General features: G+C 31.6%; 1 protein-coding gene across 6 annotated transcripts in view; it reads right to left on the bottom strand.

Moving 5' to 3' along the window:
• Positions 1-19,678, bottom strand: part of CrzR (corazonin receptor) — a 1,123,351-nt gene that overhangs the window by 139,052 nt on the left and 964,621 nt on the right. For all 6 annotated transcript variants that reach the window (XM_075365578.1, XM_075365586.1, XM_075365549.1 and 3 more), the window contains one exon: positions 3,769-3,952. In XM_075365578.1, the coding sequence (XP_075221693.1) occupies positions 3,769-3,952 (184 nt within the window). The remainder of the gene's footprint in view (positions 1-3,768; positions 3,953-19,678) is intronic.

Here is a 19,678-nt window from a genome sequence, read left to right as displayed (position 1 = left end):
AGCAGGTGATTCTTCCTTTAGCTATTAGTAGTTTTTATGGAAATTGTCTACTCTAAGTAAAAAATCCCTTCATTTGTTATTAATTTGTAAATATGTAAATAAAATATTATATAAAAACGTAGGAATACAATAAATCGATTTATTAGCCAGTATGTAAGTCAATATTGCTTTGGAATCAGCCGATAAGAATAATTGAGCACACTGAAGGTAATTTTGAAGAATATTCTATGGTACAGCGGAAGAAAATCTTCAGACATGTAATTCTTCTGGCATAACGATCCTAAATCCTCTTCAAAATCCTTTGTCTAAACCTGTCTTCGTAATTCAGGTGTGGAGAAAGACATGTAAGCATTTTTCAACTGTGCAAATGTACCGGTCTCACAAAACCATTGTTAGATTCTGATGAATATTTTCGTGAAAGTCTGCTTATAACTAGGATATGCTTGTTGATAATGTCAAGACTCTTTTACAGCAGATTTATTAACATTGGCTGTTTCACAATTTATATATTTAAATTTAAATGTTTTTGTACCGGTAGTTTTCATATTACTGACCGTCAAGTGCTATTTGAATAAAAGTGTATTTGAGCTATTTGAATAAAGAATGGTTAAAAATAGTTAACTGGTATTTGCATATCGATTAGATTATGTATAGATTAGTTTATTAATTCTAAAATGAGTGTTTACTAGTTAAAGTAAATTACTATAAACAACAATGTGTGTACCCTATCGCTCTACAAGCACCTCACATTTGAACGAGATAGGTACTTATACTAAACTTGCTACAAAAAACTACTTTATAGACTGTTTATGTATGCCGGTTATGATATATATATATATGTCCTTTAAATGATTCAGTCAATTCTGTTCAACAAGAATAATATCCAATATAAAGGATTTGCCTTTTTTTATATTGTACTGCGTATAGTTTAAATTTTCGTAAAAAAACTTTTCATGTTTTTGACTGGTTTGATAAATTGGATTATTCTACTGTATTTTTGTGTTGTATTGTTATGTGATCATGGATTTATTATAATTTTGTTCCTTTTTTTCCTCCCACGCAGTTCGTCTATTTTATATAAATGCTACAGGTATTATTACAAAAGCAGAAAAATGACAAAGTAAAACAACGTAAAATATATAAAACGCACCCGCATAACGTTCACATATCCGTTGAAAAGCTTTACTGCAAATCACAATATTTTACATAAATCTAGAAACAATTCAAATCTCCTCTCTCACTTTCTCATTTTACTTAACCCCTATGCTTTTACTGTACTGTTCTAATTTTTATTGGTGTGTACAATAAAGCTCTTTTCCTACACATACAAAATGAACCAAAAAAAAAAAAAACGGCTGACAATAGAAAAATTAAATATTAATAACTTTTTTCTCTGTTTTAATGTTAACTAATTTGAAAACTTGTTGAAACTTTAATTCGGAAGATGAGATGAGAAATAAAGATCGTTTAAAAAGGTACGTAAACATCTGGCAATGACGATGTAAACTTTTATTGCCTTTCCATTTAGCTTAAAATTTAATATTTCTTCCCTAATATTTTGAAAATTATTTTTAGCCTTTTAACTTCACTTAATTTCTTATATAAAATAAAAAATAAAAAAGCTTTCTAATTTAGGACGAGCTATTAAAGAAATAAAAATTCATATAATAATTAAAACTTGTATAAATTGACTTAATAAGTCAAAAATGTATTAAACGATAAAAATCGTTTGCAAATATTCTGCGTTATTTCAATAATTAATAATATTAAAAAAATGTTTAAATTACTTCTTATCGATTATATAAATTCTTATAACTACTCTCACTCTGACAATAGGGTCATTTAACAATTAAAGCGACATATTGCTCTAAATCGGTTCATGTAATCAACATGACATTTTTTCAGTTTTCAGCATATTCTCCAGCAACATTCATACACTTGTCCTATCTCTGAACCAGCTTATTTATGCTTGCTGGAAAGAAATGTTTGTCGAAATGTCCGAGCAAATTTAGCATGTTTGTGACATCGTCATGGCCAGTCAATCTCTTACCAGAGATAGACTGATTGGTTGATCGTAGCGCTTGCTTGAGTGGAGAGAAGTGGAAATGCAATGGTAAGATGAGGCAGTACTTTCCGATCAGTATTTTCAATTGTTTCTCGTGTTATCTGAGCCGTATGCGGCCGTGCGTTATCATAATGCAGAATGAGGCCTTTGCTCTGAGATCCAGGGCGTTTTGTCAACAATGCTGGCTTCATTTTGTTTATAAGCATGTCGCAATTCTATATGCTGTTATTTTCTTCTAATCTTCTAGAAAATTCGAAAAACTGGGCCTTTTGCATTCCAAAAGTTTGTCATCACATTTTTGCCTACTGATGGTCTGGTTTGGAATTTATTTTTGACAGTTGAAAGCGTGTGCTTCTACTCTGTGCTCTGCTTTTTTTATTCCAGTTCATAATCGTGAATCCATGTTACATCACAAATACAACAGTCATCGCCTGGTAATGAAATTACATTCAAATCGATTGACACAGTTGTTGATCCTGACGAAGTCAACTATCCTGTAGAGTTTTTAAATTCACTAGATTTACCTGGAATGCCACCACATAATTTGCGATTGGAGATTGGCTCACCTATAATTTTGCTTCGAAATATAAATGTCCCGAAATTGTGTAATGGCACGCGATTAGTTATAAAAAAAATTATGGGCAACGTTCTTGAAGCCACTATTTTGAGTGGAAATTCCAAGGTGAAGTTGTACTTCTACCGCGGATCCCAATGATTCCTTCAGATTCATCTATACCATTCAAACGTTTGCAATTTCCAATCCGCTTGGCATTTGCTATGACTATAAATAAGTCACAAGGCTAAACAATGACAATTTGTGGCTTAGATTTAGAAAATCCGTGTTTTTTTTACGGCCAATTATACGTTGCGTGTTCCAGAGTTGGAAAACCATCGAATTTGTTCGTTTATACTCCTCAAGGATTAACCAAAAATATTGTACATCCAATGGCATTACGATGAATTAAGTTTTTGTAAATTAAAAAATATATGTTATAAAATAGTTTGAGTGTAAACTTTTTCACCTTTAATTAAAACAAGTTTAAGTTTTTATTTAACACAGCTTCTACATTTCACTTCACTCATACAGTATATACATACTCACACGCTATCGATTGGTCGAATTGTGATAAATGTACATGTAATGACGTTAGATATTGGAATAACTTTTTAATAATAATTTTCATCAAAACGGTCCAGATTGTTACAGCTTATTCAAAAAAGTTTGAAATTTTCGAATTAAAGACGTGTGTACAGGACAACGTCTGTCGGGTCCGCTAGTATCTAATAAATAAGTAATTATAAATATTATATCTAATAAATAAGTAATTATAAATATTATAATTAATAATTACATATAAAAATATATAAATTGAGGACGTTTTAATTAAATTTTTTATCAAAGTTAGATGGTGCTTAATTCCTAAACTTTCACAGTAGTCAAAAGTTTACTTACGAAGAGCTGTTCTTCACTAATTACTGCTCAGTTTGTAATTGAACTGATTGGTCGGAAACCATACCAGAATCGGATCAGCTTAACATCTTGTTAAATCAACATACTTATTTACAATCTCAGCCGACATTGACAATTTAATAGTTAATGTAGATTTTAAAAATATAAACAACCTAATTAATAATCTTGAAAATTAATTAAAAAAGGATACACGTATTGCAAATTTAATATATTTCATTAAAACCTTACTTACTTGCTAAAGTAATTATAGTTGAGACGTATGTGGATATTAAAATCAGAAGTGGTAGCATAAACATGCATAAAAAACTGAAACTAGTGTATAATTGTTCTTGCCATGGCTCAGTGTAAAACCCATACGTAACGCACTGATAAAATTCCTCAATAAATGGTCCACGCCTTTCTCGAAATATTATTATCTGAAACATAATCAATTAAAAAGAAATAAGAAAATACTCTGATCAAATATTAAGAGAATAGTCTATAACATTAACATAATAAGTTAATGGTTTATTTTGATTTTGTGTATATTCATGTTGACAAATATTAAAATCTTACGATAGTATTTTTATGTTTTTTTACTCATTAAACCATTTGAAAAAAAAACACAAGACGTCAGATGCTGAAATTGCAACAAAACAAATAATATCCATTCAACATAGTACGACATTCTTGGCCGGATTGCTTTATCATTTAGGATATAAATTAAATTATCATTTAAAATATCTAGATAATTACTTCCCCATAAATCAGTATGTATAAAATGAACGTGAAAAACTATTAATTGTAATAAATTTCTTTCTGCGACAAATTTTTTTCAAATAATTTCAGTAAGGGGCGAATCCTGGATTTTCATTAGGGAGAGCATGGATCACGGATGGTATACACACCCCTTCATGAAACAGCATTTAATTTGCATTCCATTTAATTTACATTACATTAAAATGCAGTTACAGCTTCCAACTAACATTAGATCATCTGTTCAATTAAATAGTATAATATTTAAGCCCGTAATGATTCTTACATGTAGAATTTCAAAATTATTAGTAGTTATTTGAAAAAAATCCCAAAATAGTGAAAAACGAGAGAAAAACATTTCAAAATTTGTATTTTGTTTGTTATTTAATAAAAGAAAGTAGTGTTTTTTTTTAAAGACTAATTTACATAATAATAAAGTTAAATAGGATTCACATCGCATAGGATTCACATAAAGATAACTACTAAAAGTTTATATACTAAGTCATTGTCATAATTAGTTTTATATTTCCTTTGAAACTAACCCGGTAATATATTTATTTATGATGCACGCCTTAACCTAAACGGTTACATGCGATCTGACTTGAGATGCAGCTCACATCTGAACTTTGTATAGCCTTGTCAAAAAAATGAACATCTTATTTCAGACTTTTTTAAGAAAAATGATATGCGAAATAGGTTCTCATCGCCTTCATCACTGAATCAAACATAAAGGCACATATCGGTATTTCAATTTTACTGATACGTTCAGCTGTACAAGTGACAAATTCTGTTTATCACTCGGATTGACTTTATAAAGAGCATAAGTTTATAAAGGAAGCGAAACTGATTAGTGCAACTTGAATCGTAGATGATTTACATGCGTCACAAGAAGAAAAAAACTGAGATCATTGCGAAAAACGACAACTTAATTTACCCCTTTTTTAAGATGAAGTATATAACGAGTATGTGCCTCTATTTGGTAAAGGAAAATGTCTTTTATATACAAAGATAAGAAAAATTAATACAAATTTCAATATTCTAATTTACTGTAAAAATATTTTTTGATAATTACGTAAAACAAATATATATTTCTTTTATTTTGCTATTGGTATATCATTGATAAGGCTTTTTTTATAGTAACCGTAACATTTATAAGTGACCAAATCTGAGACGCAAGTCACTATCAACTACAAGGATGACATTAATTTCCAAGAGTTAAGGATCCTTAATTGTGAAATTCTTTAAAAATAAAAAAAATATTAATGTAGGCTTCCTATGGAAAGTATAGTGGTTCGGTTTTCCGCAGCTTTCTAAAATTACCCGTACATACTGCTGTATAATACCATCTCAAGCCCACTGAAATGCGAATGATATTAATCGTACAAGCAACCTCTCCACTCGTTTCACTACTTTTAATTTGCTGTATAATATAAATTATACTCTGAATAATATAATTCATAGTCCCAAATGCTTAATATGCATCACAGTTACAAAAAAATATTAAGACAGATAATTTACATACATCATTATGCAGGGAACATAACCGTTACCGGGTCAGTAGGGAAAACATTTTAATTTTACATTTACGTGTTAAAAAGTATTTTAATGACGTATCATTTATTTTTACTGTACACTGTGTTTTGCTGCATTATTTATACTACATTTTTCCTTCCTAATCTTCTCACTATTAATAAAGAGTCGTCTTTTTCCTTTGTTCCAGATAACCGCGAAAACTACCGAACTAATCATTATAAAATTTTTATTGTAGCATTCTTATAACCCCCGGACTGTTTACCACAGTTCAAACTTAACCAATCTTACAACTATATAAATTACAAATTTTAAAAATGTATAAATAAATAACGTAGAACTTCTTTTACTAACTTTAATGTCATTGACTATATCGATTTTTATTGTTTATATGTACCATTATATATGTCATGTTGTTATTGACTTCTTTAGACATCAATAAATTAAATTTAATGTTATTCTCTATAAATGTCATTTTAATTATTATCGTAATGTAAAACCCAAATAGTTTTACAATAAAATTATGGGAATAACGACTATTTACATATTTGACAAAGTATTGATGGTTTGAGAACTACCGAATTTCAATGTCAATATCAACTTATTCAGAAAGTTACTATGTGTCTTATTAAATTTAATGTAATTGTTTATCTGGTGGCGACCGGTGACAACTCATCCCTACCCGAAAGTAGTACTCGGTAAATTTTTATATCCTGAATTAAGGAGTTCCATCAGAGTAAGCTATACACGTAATTTGCATAGGTTGATTTTCAGTTTGATATTAATAATGTTATAACATATAGGTCACAGAAGTCACAGATAGGAAAAAGAAATTGTAGGACTTCTAAAATTTATGATCGTAGACAACGTGAATCTACACCATAAAGTTCTCAAAGACTTGAAGAGCAACTTATACGCTCGGTTCAAAATCGAGTTCAACATTCGAGAAACATGTTAGGTTTCAAATCAGCTTTTGATTATTATCAGTCTGAAACTGGTTATGTGAATTTGTAATATATTCGAATACGTAACATGATCAAAATTTGTAATCATTTCATGCCAAAAAATTGAATGATGAAATTTCTGGACTTAGCTGTGCTGGTGGCAGAATAGTTCTTAAAAACTTTAATATCTTATTTCATTAAAAATGCTATTTTTTTTTTTTTTTTTATTAAATGATTTTATTTTATCGGGGTAGTTATGAATTGCGATAACTCAGAGATCAGTAGCCTATATAATTACTAAAAAACAATTTTTTGATATTCTACATGCGTACAGCTCGGGAAAAGCCACTATGGTGAGTCCTAGTAAACAATAAAACCCACAATGTAGATAATTCAACTTTTTCGTTTAATTTGATAATATACATTTACCAAAAATATATGCAAAAGTACAATGATTAAATGAGGTTAATTATGATAGCTATGAGTTTTATCAGTAAGTTATGAGTTCCCATTAATAACAATTAAGACCTTCATTCTGACATGACAGATAACGTTGACATTATATTATAATTTACCGATCAATTGTTATATTTATAATTTTTTTTTTTAAATCAAGTTAGTATAATTAATGATATGTGAAGTAAATAATTATTATTATAACACATCAATGTTCCTGAGGATGGATTACTAATCCTAAAGCGCTCGAATATACTATTAAAGGTTGTCGGCAAGTGGAAACGATTATATAAATAAATAATCAAAACGTTACAAAATAATGTAATTTATATAACGTTCACTCACAGTAATAGTAGTAGAAATAATATAAAACTCAAAATTAAAAACAGATAAAACTTAAAATTATTATTAAATTTTTGATATCTTATTTTTATAAATTTTTTTGAGTACATCATTGGTTTATCTCCCCTCCCGGAGCTGAATTCACAATTAAGTATTTACTCAGTTCCAGGGGCGCCATCGCTTCAAACTACCTCGTCGGGAATTAAAGTTTCCCCAGATTTCCGGGATCCGGTCTTTTAATTATACGCCATGCCTCTAATGATGAGATCCCAAGGGATGATCCCCCATCCGGGAGTCCGGTCTTGACGCTACGCCTCAAATGGGGAACCCCAAAGGGATCCCCCACCGGGACTACGGTCTTACTTTGTTAAAGATACAAAGGAGTCCCCATCCAATCAACGAGAATGGGATGCTAAGAGGTCCACCCCTCCTGGACGGGGCTGTCATGACTCCCTTAGGCCCTCTACAAGCAAAGGCGACTGGACTCAAATTTTGCTGCTGGTCGTGCAGCCCCGATCCACAAGTGAATACCCGCGATTGTTGCGTAGCGAACATTTAGCCTCCGTTTAGCAGTCCTTCCGGAGAAAGATGCCTTTCATCTCCACAATTAAAATAACGCCCACTTTGGTCGGGGACGTTGCAGGACCCTGTCCGGTGTCCTATGCCCCAGCACCGATGTCATCGTTCCCTGGCGGACCTCCTTGAAACCCGACAAAATACTCATCCTACCAGAAGCCGGCCAACTTTTAACATTTCCTCGGCCACCAGTGGCGGGACCGCCACTGTCGCCACCTTAGTTTTCCCATACGACGGCCAAAGGAAGAGGACATCAATAGTGACCGAATACCCAGCAGTCTTCCACATGTCGCATAACAATTCCTCTTCCGAAGTAAGGGCGTCGACGTCCTTTATCAGCAAATGGATCTGCCTAACGCCCATACGAGCTATGACAGTGGTACCTTCCACCTTGTCCAGTATTTGTTTTCTCAACTTGACAACAACGTCACCAGTATCCTGAACTCTTACGTGAAGTATCCCTGACCCCTACATGCCGAAAGAATGTTGGCCTCTCCCGCCGACATTGTATCCCTCACTGTCCGGAGAAGATCTACATACCATCTTCACGCCGCCTTCACCACTACCATCGTGGTTGTGGGCCCTACCGGGATCCGACTCCCCGTAACAGCCAACTAAGTCATGTCTATGCGAACCCGGAGCGTAGTGGAATTCCTCCGAGCCATATATTCGGCCACCTTATAGAGATGCAGTCCCACCCTCCCTTGAGGACCACAAACACAAGCATTGGACCAGAACTAGTCAAGCAGACGCCACCATACAGGTAACTGACCGTTCCTTGCCCTCAGTGGAGTTCATTGTCACCAAAATGTTCATTCCACCTACATTCACCGCCCCGCCCCGCCAGCCAGGTCCATGGCACGGGTGCGGCCGACTACAAATTGGCTCACGCGCAGTGCGCCCGACCGAAGCATAGGCCCCATTCAGGGCATCTCCTCTAATAACCTCGAGTTGGTTCAACAAGTTGCACCCCGTTCAAAATCGACCACCCATGCCAATCCGTCAATTCCATTGACGTCCTCAAGGACGCTTTCAGGGGGTAAACACCTCCTCATCTCCTTAGCCCACCGTTTGATGACCACAGGGGGCAGGTAACCATCATCCACACCACTATCACGTGCCTGCCGCACATCCATACGTGGTCTAGGCGCCAAGATATCACCAGTGTCCTCCGTCTGACAACCGTTTACAACAAATCTTGAGAAATTATTAACCTTGAAATAGATTTAAAATATGAAAAATTTTATATTTCATTATACGGTCTTAGAGATTTTTTTTTCTATTTACGATCTTGTTCACTTCATAAAGAAATAAATGTGTATATTTTACAACATGTAATTTTAATTTTGGTATGTTAGACGACGTATATTAATAAATCGATTTACATGTGTTAGACGATATAGATTTAAAAAATGTTAAAAGTAAACATTGATATCTATTCTCTTCACATTAATAATTATTAATGCTTTAATAATAATAATAATAATAATAACAACGGTGTTACACTGATTATTCAGTTGAAACATATTGTAATCTAACATTCAAACTATCCTTTTTTATACTTAATGATTTAAAAAATAATTAGACTACCTGAAGTTTGAGTTTTTTGATGTACTAATTGAACTATTCAAATTTCATTTATTTGATTACAAATTAAATTTACATTGATAAAACAGAAAATATAAAACGTTAATTAAGTTGGATACAATTTATGCACAAGTTCTCAGTCCGTAAGAACATGATAAGAAAAACGTCTCTAACTAAAAATAAAAGCAACTCCAAATAAATAATAATAGCTAGTAAATAGCAAAATTGAGAATAGATTTGTTCTCCATTGTTTTATTATCATAATTTAAAAACGTGTATTCTGTATGCTACTGTACATTATAAATAAGCTTACCAAAATGCAAGCGATATTCAGACTTGAAGGTCCAGGTTCACAGTCAAAGGAACTGACAGTTACACAAGCAGTATAACTTTTACCATGAAAATTATGAAGTAATAAACAACAGAAAAAATTTAGTAAACATTTTTAGTAAAAAAATTTTGGTCAAATTTAATCTCTTTGTTTGACAGCTTAATATAAAATATAAGGTATTTAATTACAGACACGTTGAAAAAGAGATGAAGTATCAGAAATTACAAATCCTTAAATCCACCTCTTTTTTTTTAATTTCATATGTCGTTTATTTTAGTATTAATATAATTGGATTTTCAAACTAAAAAATTAATTTATAATTTAAAAAAAAAAATGATGGGTGTATGAGATGCCTTCTTGCCCGATGTGGTTGAAAATAAGGTTAAAACTCGGATAAATATATATAGCCTTATTTGTGTTAAATTTCAACATTTTCGATCTACGGGTTGCTCCCACCTCTTAATCATACTGGTGTAAAACACTGAAATTTTGATTAACTTAATTTTATTGTACGAGCTGAATTTTCAACTACCACTATAAAAGGTCAGAGATTAAAAATTTTGAAAACTATCTTTCCTTTTTTAATGTCCAGACTTTAATGAAATCGTTGCCCCATATTTGTACATACATGTTCATATATTCTCCGAAATTTCTATAATATCTTTTTTGGGTTTTTTGAATTAAAGTGGTCTTGAAACGTAAATATTTTAATACGTTAAAAATTATATACTTAATCAAAATTTAAATAGATTTTCACGAATTAGTTAATGCATATTCAATAGTTTCATTAAACTGAATATATTTTAATTTATTTTGTTGAAAGAAACGTGATAGCGCCCAGCAGTTTGTACATTATAAGTATATAAATTTGTCAATGAAACGAGCTATTAAGCTGCGGTATAGGTACTGGAATGAAGGAAATGAATAAGACGACATTATAGGTTATGTATAGATTTGGTAGAATTGTTTACCATAATAGTAAACTCTTGTTATAAATCAGTGATTTAATAAAAGATTTATTTACTCTGTTAATTTAGATAAATGTATCTGTTACATCATTTATCTAGCTAGTTAAACTAAGCCCCTTTTCTTATTTAGCAATGAAGTTGACATAAAATAGCAACGCTTACTGGTTTAAGACATAAATCTTCTGCAAGGTTTCTTGCCTTAAAGCCAAACAACGTAAAATGTTTTAAATAACTTTTTTATAGCGTTAACTATTTAAAAAAAAAACTTTTTAGAGTATTAAAACAAAGTACAAAAAAAAACATTTTCTTTGTGAACAGAACTGTTTCTGTTAGATGAAATTAAAAAAAAAACTGTTTTGCTAAAAAAATATTTTTAATGTACAACAAATTAATAGTCACTTATTGTATAGATTTAATCTAATCTTTACGTCCAAGGACACAAATCATTGTCTTCAATGGTAACGTTATTTGCTATATTAATAAATCATAAAATTGTTAACATGCATTTAAAACTCTGGTATGTGTTCACTAAATGGAAATTGATGGCTTTGGGTTTAACATTTACTTAAAAAATTTCGTTAGTTAAAATTTTCAGTATCTAAAACAAACTGTCAATGCTCATCCATTTACAAACGAGTTATTTATTATTACTATTTAAATAACAATTATATTAAACCCTATTAAATTTTTATTAAAATAAATAAAGCTTTATTTTAATAAACTATATCGAGGAAAAAATGTAAGCTATAAATGATTAAGAACAGCTATTAAGGTGCGTCTTAAAAATTATCCCTTCAATTTTACCGAGCGTTGGTGAGTTCTAGATTGCATTACGGTTCAATGATTCACTCCTCAATGACGTGATGAAATTGATAAATTTTTCAAACTCTTTAAGTCTCTTAATATAAGTCTTAAGTTTTTCAATATATTTTTCAAGTAGATAAATGGCACTTAGGTAATTGGATTCAGTTTGCAACAAGTGTCTTTGACTTGTTTTCGGTGCATATTTATGTAGTTCAATAGAAAAATATTTAGCGGAATGTGGTAAGCCTTATCTCTCCCAAGAAGGGAAACCAACCAACAATGACTTGCGTTTGTCATATAAAGACAACCTAGTCATCTACTGTAATTTTGTTCAAAAGAGCGGCTTAATGATCATTTACCGATCGTATATCATCCGTCAGAGTGTCTGTCCACCAAAGAGACTCCCATCCTTTCATTGTCATTTTCACCTAATTATCTAATTAATTTAGTAAGAATAAGAATGCGGCAAACTTTTTTTAATTGTAATCCAGATATAGTGTTTTACATAAATCATCCATACAAAGCAATTTTAATAGATATTATTTACGGTCAATTTTAGCCTTTATTTATACCATCTGCCTCACTACCACCACTTATTTCTGAATTGTACGGTATACAAATCACATTTCATTTCATGTTATTATTTTTGTATATGGAGATTTGATAAACATTCTTCAAGCATTAATTAACATATATAATGTATTCCACATTAGCAGCATTTAGGTATCGACTTCTGTTTCAAACAGCCTTGACACTCGTACCAGTTTTGCTGAATTTCCGGTGTCGTGGTATCCACTTATTGCTCTTGCTTTGTGAAATATCAACTGGGGGCAGATTGATAGCCAATGAGTGGTTGACAGTAGCGAAAAGAAGCTTCATCATATTAAATGTTGTGTATTGCAGTAGAAATCGTCAATATAACACAGTAATATGGCGAAAAATTAGTTTTCTGTCGTTTTCGTTTAGAGAACACAAAGTAACGCTTGGATGTATCAACACCTGATGATGTTTCAAATTGTCTTAAATAAATGCAGCAAAATTTTTTTGTAATTCTTCTTGACTTGGTACATAGGATCGGAGATTTGAACTAAGATCTACAATTGTTGATCTTTTGGAATGATGTGGCTGAAATTGTTAACCGTTTCATATTTATTAAGGTTTAGTCTGAATTTTAGTATGTCTTCATTACTTACCTTTAAAATTTGAAGCTATTTATTCGACACAAGTTCCTTATGCATAAAAGTTTTAGATTTTTATGTTAACATATAACCAGATATTGGATATATTGTCTGTGTATTTTTTATAATAGTGTATTTGTAACAGTATGTCACTTTATAATTGAATTTATTGCTATTTATTTTAAATATTTTAAAATTAATATTCTTGCATTTGTTAGTGATTAAATTTTTTTTCTTTGGATTTTTACTTTTATCTTGGATTCATAAAGTCTTGAATTTGTGTCTTGAGTTTAATATTCGATCAGCGGATACTTAGCCAGTCAGGGCCTCCATAATTTATTAATTAATTGTATATTAACTTTTAATTAATTGTACTGGCTACTATAATCAGGAGAATTACATCCTGATGGGAAAGGCAACCATCACGATCGGGGTTCTGCACCCTGGACCTCTCTGTGTTCATTAAACTCATGCTTGTGAGAATAATATTGATAAATAAAAATTAAAGCCAGTTTAATTTATAAAAATTATCGGTTTATTGTAACTTCTTCAGAGCAACAATTTGATCAGTACGGGACCAGTAACTGGTTTTTAGATTTCCCGTCATGACTTCGCTCACGAAATACATAATCAGAATTACAAACATAAATTAGCATCACAATGTTACCAAATCTCATAAAGATTTATTCAATAACGACAGCAGAAAACGTTAGAAAAAGATTTAAAAACCAATTTATGTTTTATTACCCTTAAAAATATCAAAATTAAAATTTTTCGCATTTTTCTGTTCAGGAATGAGTGATTCATGTTTAAACCATTCTTTTCTAATGAAACGGTTTTTTCTGTCCCCACTACCCCATTCACACAAAAAAATATCAGTGCTTTGTGTAACCAAGCTGCAGACTAAGAATAAGTGCAGTTATCTTCAAATCATCACAAATATACCAATCATGCACTGCATATTGAAGCTTTTCCAATATAAATTTAAAATTTTCATGTTTCTTTCATATTAGCAGAGTGAGTCACAGGTACTGATGGGAATTTATTGCCATTATGTAGAAGCACAGCTTTTAAACTAACTTGTGCTACAGTAGAGGAGTTAATAAACAAGCGCCATTCTGTTAGTTTATGTTCATTACAAAGTGGCTCCATAAGAGAAGAAATGTCATTACAAAACCTTTAGCCATTTTCTTCAGAAAATTATTCTTTAAATTCGGAATGACGATTATGATAAGTACATATGTTTGTATTATTTTAAATATTTCATCATTTAGCTGGGAAGCAAGCATTTCAGACTGCTTTTTGGATAAATGTAAATCTTGTATGAGATCTTTCAGATTCTCAAGAATCAACTTGAACTGCTTTGTTCAAAAGTTGTACCAGAATCTGTTTTTTTCTTCCTTACTTCCATCATACTCTGAGCTCTCTTCATCTAATGTCAGATGTTCTGGAGGGTTTGGCATGGGCAATTCTTTGCAGTGTGGAACCGGTCTCATTGCAGATTGCATGTTAGGTTACAAAACTGTATGTAATCCCTTTAATATTTGTTAAGCAGAAATAACAGTCAGAAGAGTGATCTTTGGGTGCCCTCCAAATCATAGGGATAGCAAATGAATGGCCTGTGGCGTTTTTCCATGGTGCCATTTTTCCATGAAGTGAGAAGCCTAGAACACGATAAGTAATAAATATGTGAGACCCAGGCACTTGTTTAGGCACTTGTTTGGGACTTTAGCGCCACTTCACCTCATACATAACAAAAATTGTTAGGATGATATAAACAAACTCCAGGCAAACTAACGAGCAATTAAAAGAAATAAAGTTGTAAATATGTAATACACAACAGTTCAGACACACAAAGCACTACTCACAATGATGTGTTTACTGGTTGACGCTACCCTATGAGTTAGTTCATTTGGTTCCATCATATTTCAAATGCTCTAGGAGCTTTTACTTGACAATGGACAAATGGACAAAAAAGTTAAAAAATTTTGTTTTGCCTTCAGTCGTTTGACTGGTTTGATGCAGCTCTCCAAGATTTCCTATCTAATGTGAGTCGTTTCATTTCGGTATACCCCCTACATCCTACATCCCTAACAATTTGTTTTACATATTCCAAACGTTGGCTGCCTACACAATTTTTTCCTTCTACCTGTCCCTCCGATATTAAAGCCACTATTTGAGGATGCCTTAATATGTGGCCTATAAGTCTGTGCCTTCTTTTAGCTATATTTTTCCAAATGCTTCCTCCTTCATCTATTTGCCGCAACACTTCTTCATTTGTCACTTTATCCATCCATCTAATTTTTAACATTCTCCTATAGTACCACATTTCAAAAGCTTCTAATCTTTTCTTCTCAGGTACTCCAATCCTCCAAGTTTCACTTCCATATAAACAACGCTCCAAACATACACTTTCAATAATCATTCCTGACATTTAAGTTAATTTTTGATGCAAACAGATTATATTTCTGAATGAAGGCTCGTTTCGCCTGTGCTATTTGGCATTTTATATCTCTCCTGCTTCGTCCATCTTCAGTAATTCTACTTCTCAAATAACAAATTCCTCTACCTCCATAATCTTTTCTCCTCCTATTTTCACATTAAGTGATCCATCTTTGTTATTTCTACTACATTTCATTACTTTTGTTTTGTTCTTCTTTATTTTCAAGCAATAGTTCTTGCGTAGGTCTTCATTCATGCCATTTGTCATTTCCTCTAAATCCCTTTTACTCTCAGCTAAAATTATTATATCATCAGCAAATCGTAGCATCTTTATCTTTTCACCTTGTACTGTTACTCCGAATCTAAATTTCTTTAACATCATTAACTGCTATTTCTATGTAAAGATATAAAAGTAATGGGGGTAGGGAACTTCCTGGTCGGACTCCCTTTCTTATTACGGCTACTTTCTTATGTTCTTCAATTATTACTGTTGCTGTTTGGTTCCTGTAAATGTTAGCAATTCTTCTTCTATCTCTGTATTTGAACCTTAATTTTTTTTGAAATGCTGAAAATTTTATTCAAGTCTACGTTATCGAATGCCTTTTCTAGGTCTATAAATGCAAAGTATGTTGTTTGTTTTTCTTTAATCTTCTTTCTATTATTAATCTGAGGCCTAAAATTGCTTCCCTTGCCCTATACTTTTCCTACAACCAAATTGGTTTTCTCCTAACACTTCTTCCACTCTCCTCTCAATTCTTCTGTATAGAATTCTAGTTAAGATTTTTGATGCATGACTAGTTAAACTAATTGTTCTGTATTCTTCATATTTATCTGCCCCTGGTTTGTTTGGTATCATGACTATAACACTTTTTTTGAAGTCTGATGGAACTTCCTCTTTTCATAAATATTACACACCAGTTTGTTTAATCTATCAATTTCTTCCTCACCTGCACTGTGCAGTAATTCTACAGGTATTCCGTCTATTCCAGGAGCCTTTCTGCCATTCAAATCTTTTAATGCTCTCTTAAATTCAGATCTCAGTATTGTTTCTCCCATTTCATCCTCCTCAACTTCCTCTTCTTCCTCTATAACACCATTTTCTAATTCATTTCCTTCGTATAACTCTTCAATATATTCCACCCATCTATCGACTTTACCTTTCGTGTTACATATTGGTGTACCATCTTTGTTTAACACATTATTAGATCTTAATTTATGTACCCCAAAATTTTCCTTAACTTTCCTGTATGCTCCGTCTATTGTACCAATGTTCATTTCTCTTTCCACTTCTGAACACTTTTCTTTAATTCACTCTTATTTCGCTAGTTTGCACTTCCTGTTTATAGCATTTCTTAATTGTCAGTAGTTCCTTTTCCTTTCTTCATCACTAGCATTCTTATATTTTCTACGTTCATCCATCAGCTGCAATATATTGTCTGAAACCCAAGGTTTTCTACCAGTTCTCTTTGTTCCGCCTAAGTTCGCTTCTGCTGATTTAAGAATTTCCTTTTTAACATTCTCCCATTCTTCTTCTACATTTTCTACCTTATCTTTTTTACTCACACCTCTTGCGATGTCGTCCTCAAAAATCTTCTTTACCTCCCGTTCCTCAAGCTTATCTAAATTCCATTCTAAATTTCATCTAACACCTTTTCTTCAGGTTTTTTAAAGAAAATATTCAAAAAAATTATAATAACAAAAGACTGTAGTAGGTGATGGAGAAATTCTGAATACATATTTGAAAACAGGATAAAAAACTGCATTAAGTTCACCTATTGGTAATCGTGAGACAAAAATCATGTTGATCAAGTGTTATCATTTCAATATTTTTTGTTATAATAGGAGAATACTATTCGCAATTTAGCTCCATGATTTTATTACTCGATGTCAGACAAGACATGGACACTAAACTTTGATACATCAACGATAAATCTATCTCATTTTAAATATTTCCTCTCTTTCTCAGATATTTCATGTTTTTGGAGCAATTTCGTCTCTACAAATTTTAATTGAATTAAATTGTCTAGAAACATTTATTATTAAATTTTTATTTAATATTCACGAATAACATTTTTTTTGTTAATGAAATAATTGGTTGGAAATTAGGTGCAAATGAATACCAAAATTGAGATTTATTTTTAATTGATTCCTATAAAGGAGGTTTATTATTTTACTTATTTTATTTTGTAATATAGTTGTATGTTCAAGTATTACTTTTCACAAAATGGATTGACTTGAAAGAGTGTTTTATTTGGTAAATGAAGTTCTTTTCGTGGTTATTTTTGTAATTAATTAATTTTTATGATATTTTCATTAAAAAATCGGATTAAAACAATTTTAAAATAAAATTTATTTGCTTGTCATAATTATAATTTAAACAGAATAGTTCAGTTTCATAAATCAGTTTTTGACACAATATTAACTAATTTATTCTATAACGAAAAGAAAATATATGGTTACGAATTAATTGAAATAAGTAACACTTAATATAGGATACTGTGTTCCCTTGATTAATATAGCTCATGAATACACCATTTAATATACATATATATAAATCAAATAAAATTAATAAATTAATTTTAAATTATTCTACATTTTGATTTTTTTGTATAATAATGAATAATTTCAAAGTTTTACATTACATTTTAATTATTATTTCAAATGCGGACACAACAATGTGCTTTTATCTGTTCTACATAATTTCAAACTTTCTTAATATTTCACCTTTATTTTAAATATTGCCTACTCTACTGCTGCACTAAAAAACTCATCTCACTCTGAAATTCATATTGTTTTAATATTCAACTTGATTTCTTAAGATTTCACTTTAATTAACTTTCACTTAGTTATAATTTTACATTTACGAAACAAAGGTTTTGTTTAGTATTATCTCAGCAATAATTTCAATTGAATTTATTTCGTAGGCAAGGTAGAAATTCCATAATAATTCTTGAGCACTCTTCAAAGGGAAACATCATTTTTCACTTTTTGCAAAAACCTAACAATGGAACACGAAAAAATTAATGTAACTTCCGAGATAAAAAATGCATATGCTGGTTAGACTCTTTTTGAGACAGTGTTTCAAATTTTTTAGCTATGTCAACACAACTATTGTTTTAGAGATTTCCTTCCCCTAATTTAGGCTACCCCTTTCACTTTTTTTTATAAAATTTTACGCAACCTACTAGCAAAGGTAATATTGGTAATTTTTTCTTTTTAATCAAGGATTGACTCCTTTTAATGTATGTACAAAATTTTAATACAGTAATTAATTTTTATATTTGCAACTCTAAAATGTACTTAACAGTATTTTTTTTTACATTCCGTTTGTAAATTATCTTCATTTTAACCCCAGTTTCACCTAAAATTGATAAAATCCTTAAAAAAATGAGCACATGGTTTTAGTATGTTTTCTGAACTATAAGTCACATCCGACTTACTATAAATAAATTGAATAATTGAATAACCTTTATCTAGGACTTACTTCTGAAATGTAAGTCTTAGATAAATTGGAAATTGACTGTAATTGGAAGGAAATTTATGGCAATGTGGGCATTTTTATGTCGTATCTAGTTTTTGGATTTTATAAGTTCCTCTACCTGATAGCTCAATGTACCGTACATCAAGTCTATGATATGCATTTGCTACAAAAAATTCCCTCCTCTGTGAATCATGAGACCTTGCCGTTGGTGAGGGGGCTTGAGTGCTCAGGGATACAGAGTAGCTGGACCGAAGGTGCAACCATATCGGAGAGGTATCTGTTGAGAGCCAGACTAAGGAATGATTCCTGAAAGAGGGCAGCAGCTCTTTCAGTAGTTGTTAGGGGCGTGAGTCAGGACGACTTAAACGGCCGTATCAACATCACTCAGTCCTCTGAGTACTGCGCAGCTGAAAGCAATGGAAAACTACAGCTGCTTTTTTTCCAAGAAAATGTGGCTCTCTGCATTTTCACATAGCAATAATGGAGGCACCTTCCTTGGTAAAATATTCCGGAGGTATAATAGTCCCCCGTTCGGATCTCCGGGTGGGGACTACTGAGGAAGGGGTCACCAGAAAATTAAAAAATAACATTCTACGAGTCGGACCATGGAATGTTAGAAGCTTAAAAAAGGTTGGTAGGCTAGAAAATTTAAAAAACGAAATGGGTAGGACAAATGTGGATATAGTAGGAATTAGTGAGGTTCGGTGGGAAGAGGAAGGCAACTTTTGGTCAGGTGATTTTAGAGTAACTAACTCAGCATCAAATAAT

Source organism: Lycorma delicatula, chromosome 1 (assembly GCF_047948215.1).
Source record: "Lycorma delicatula isolate Av1 chromosome 1, ASM4794821v1, whole genome shotgun sequence".
In the NCBI taxonomy this organism is placed as follows: Eukaryota; Metazoa; Arthropoda; class Insecta; order Hemiptera; family Fulgoridae; genus Lycorma; species Lycorma delicatula.
The sequence above is the reverse complement of the archived record's forward strand: the minus strand, read 5'-3'. Positions and strand labels throughout refer to the sequence as shown.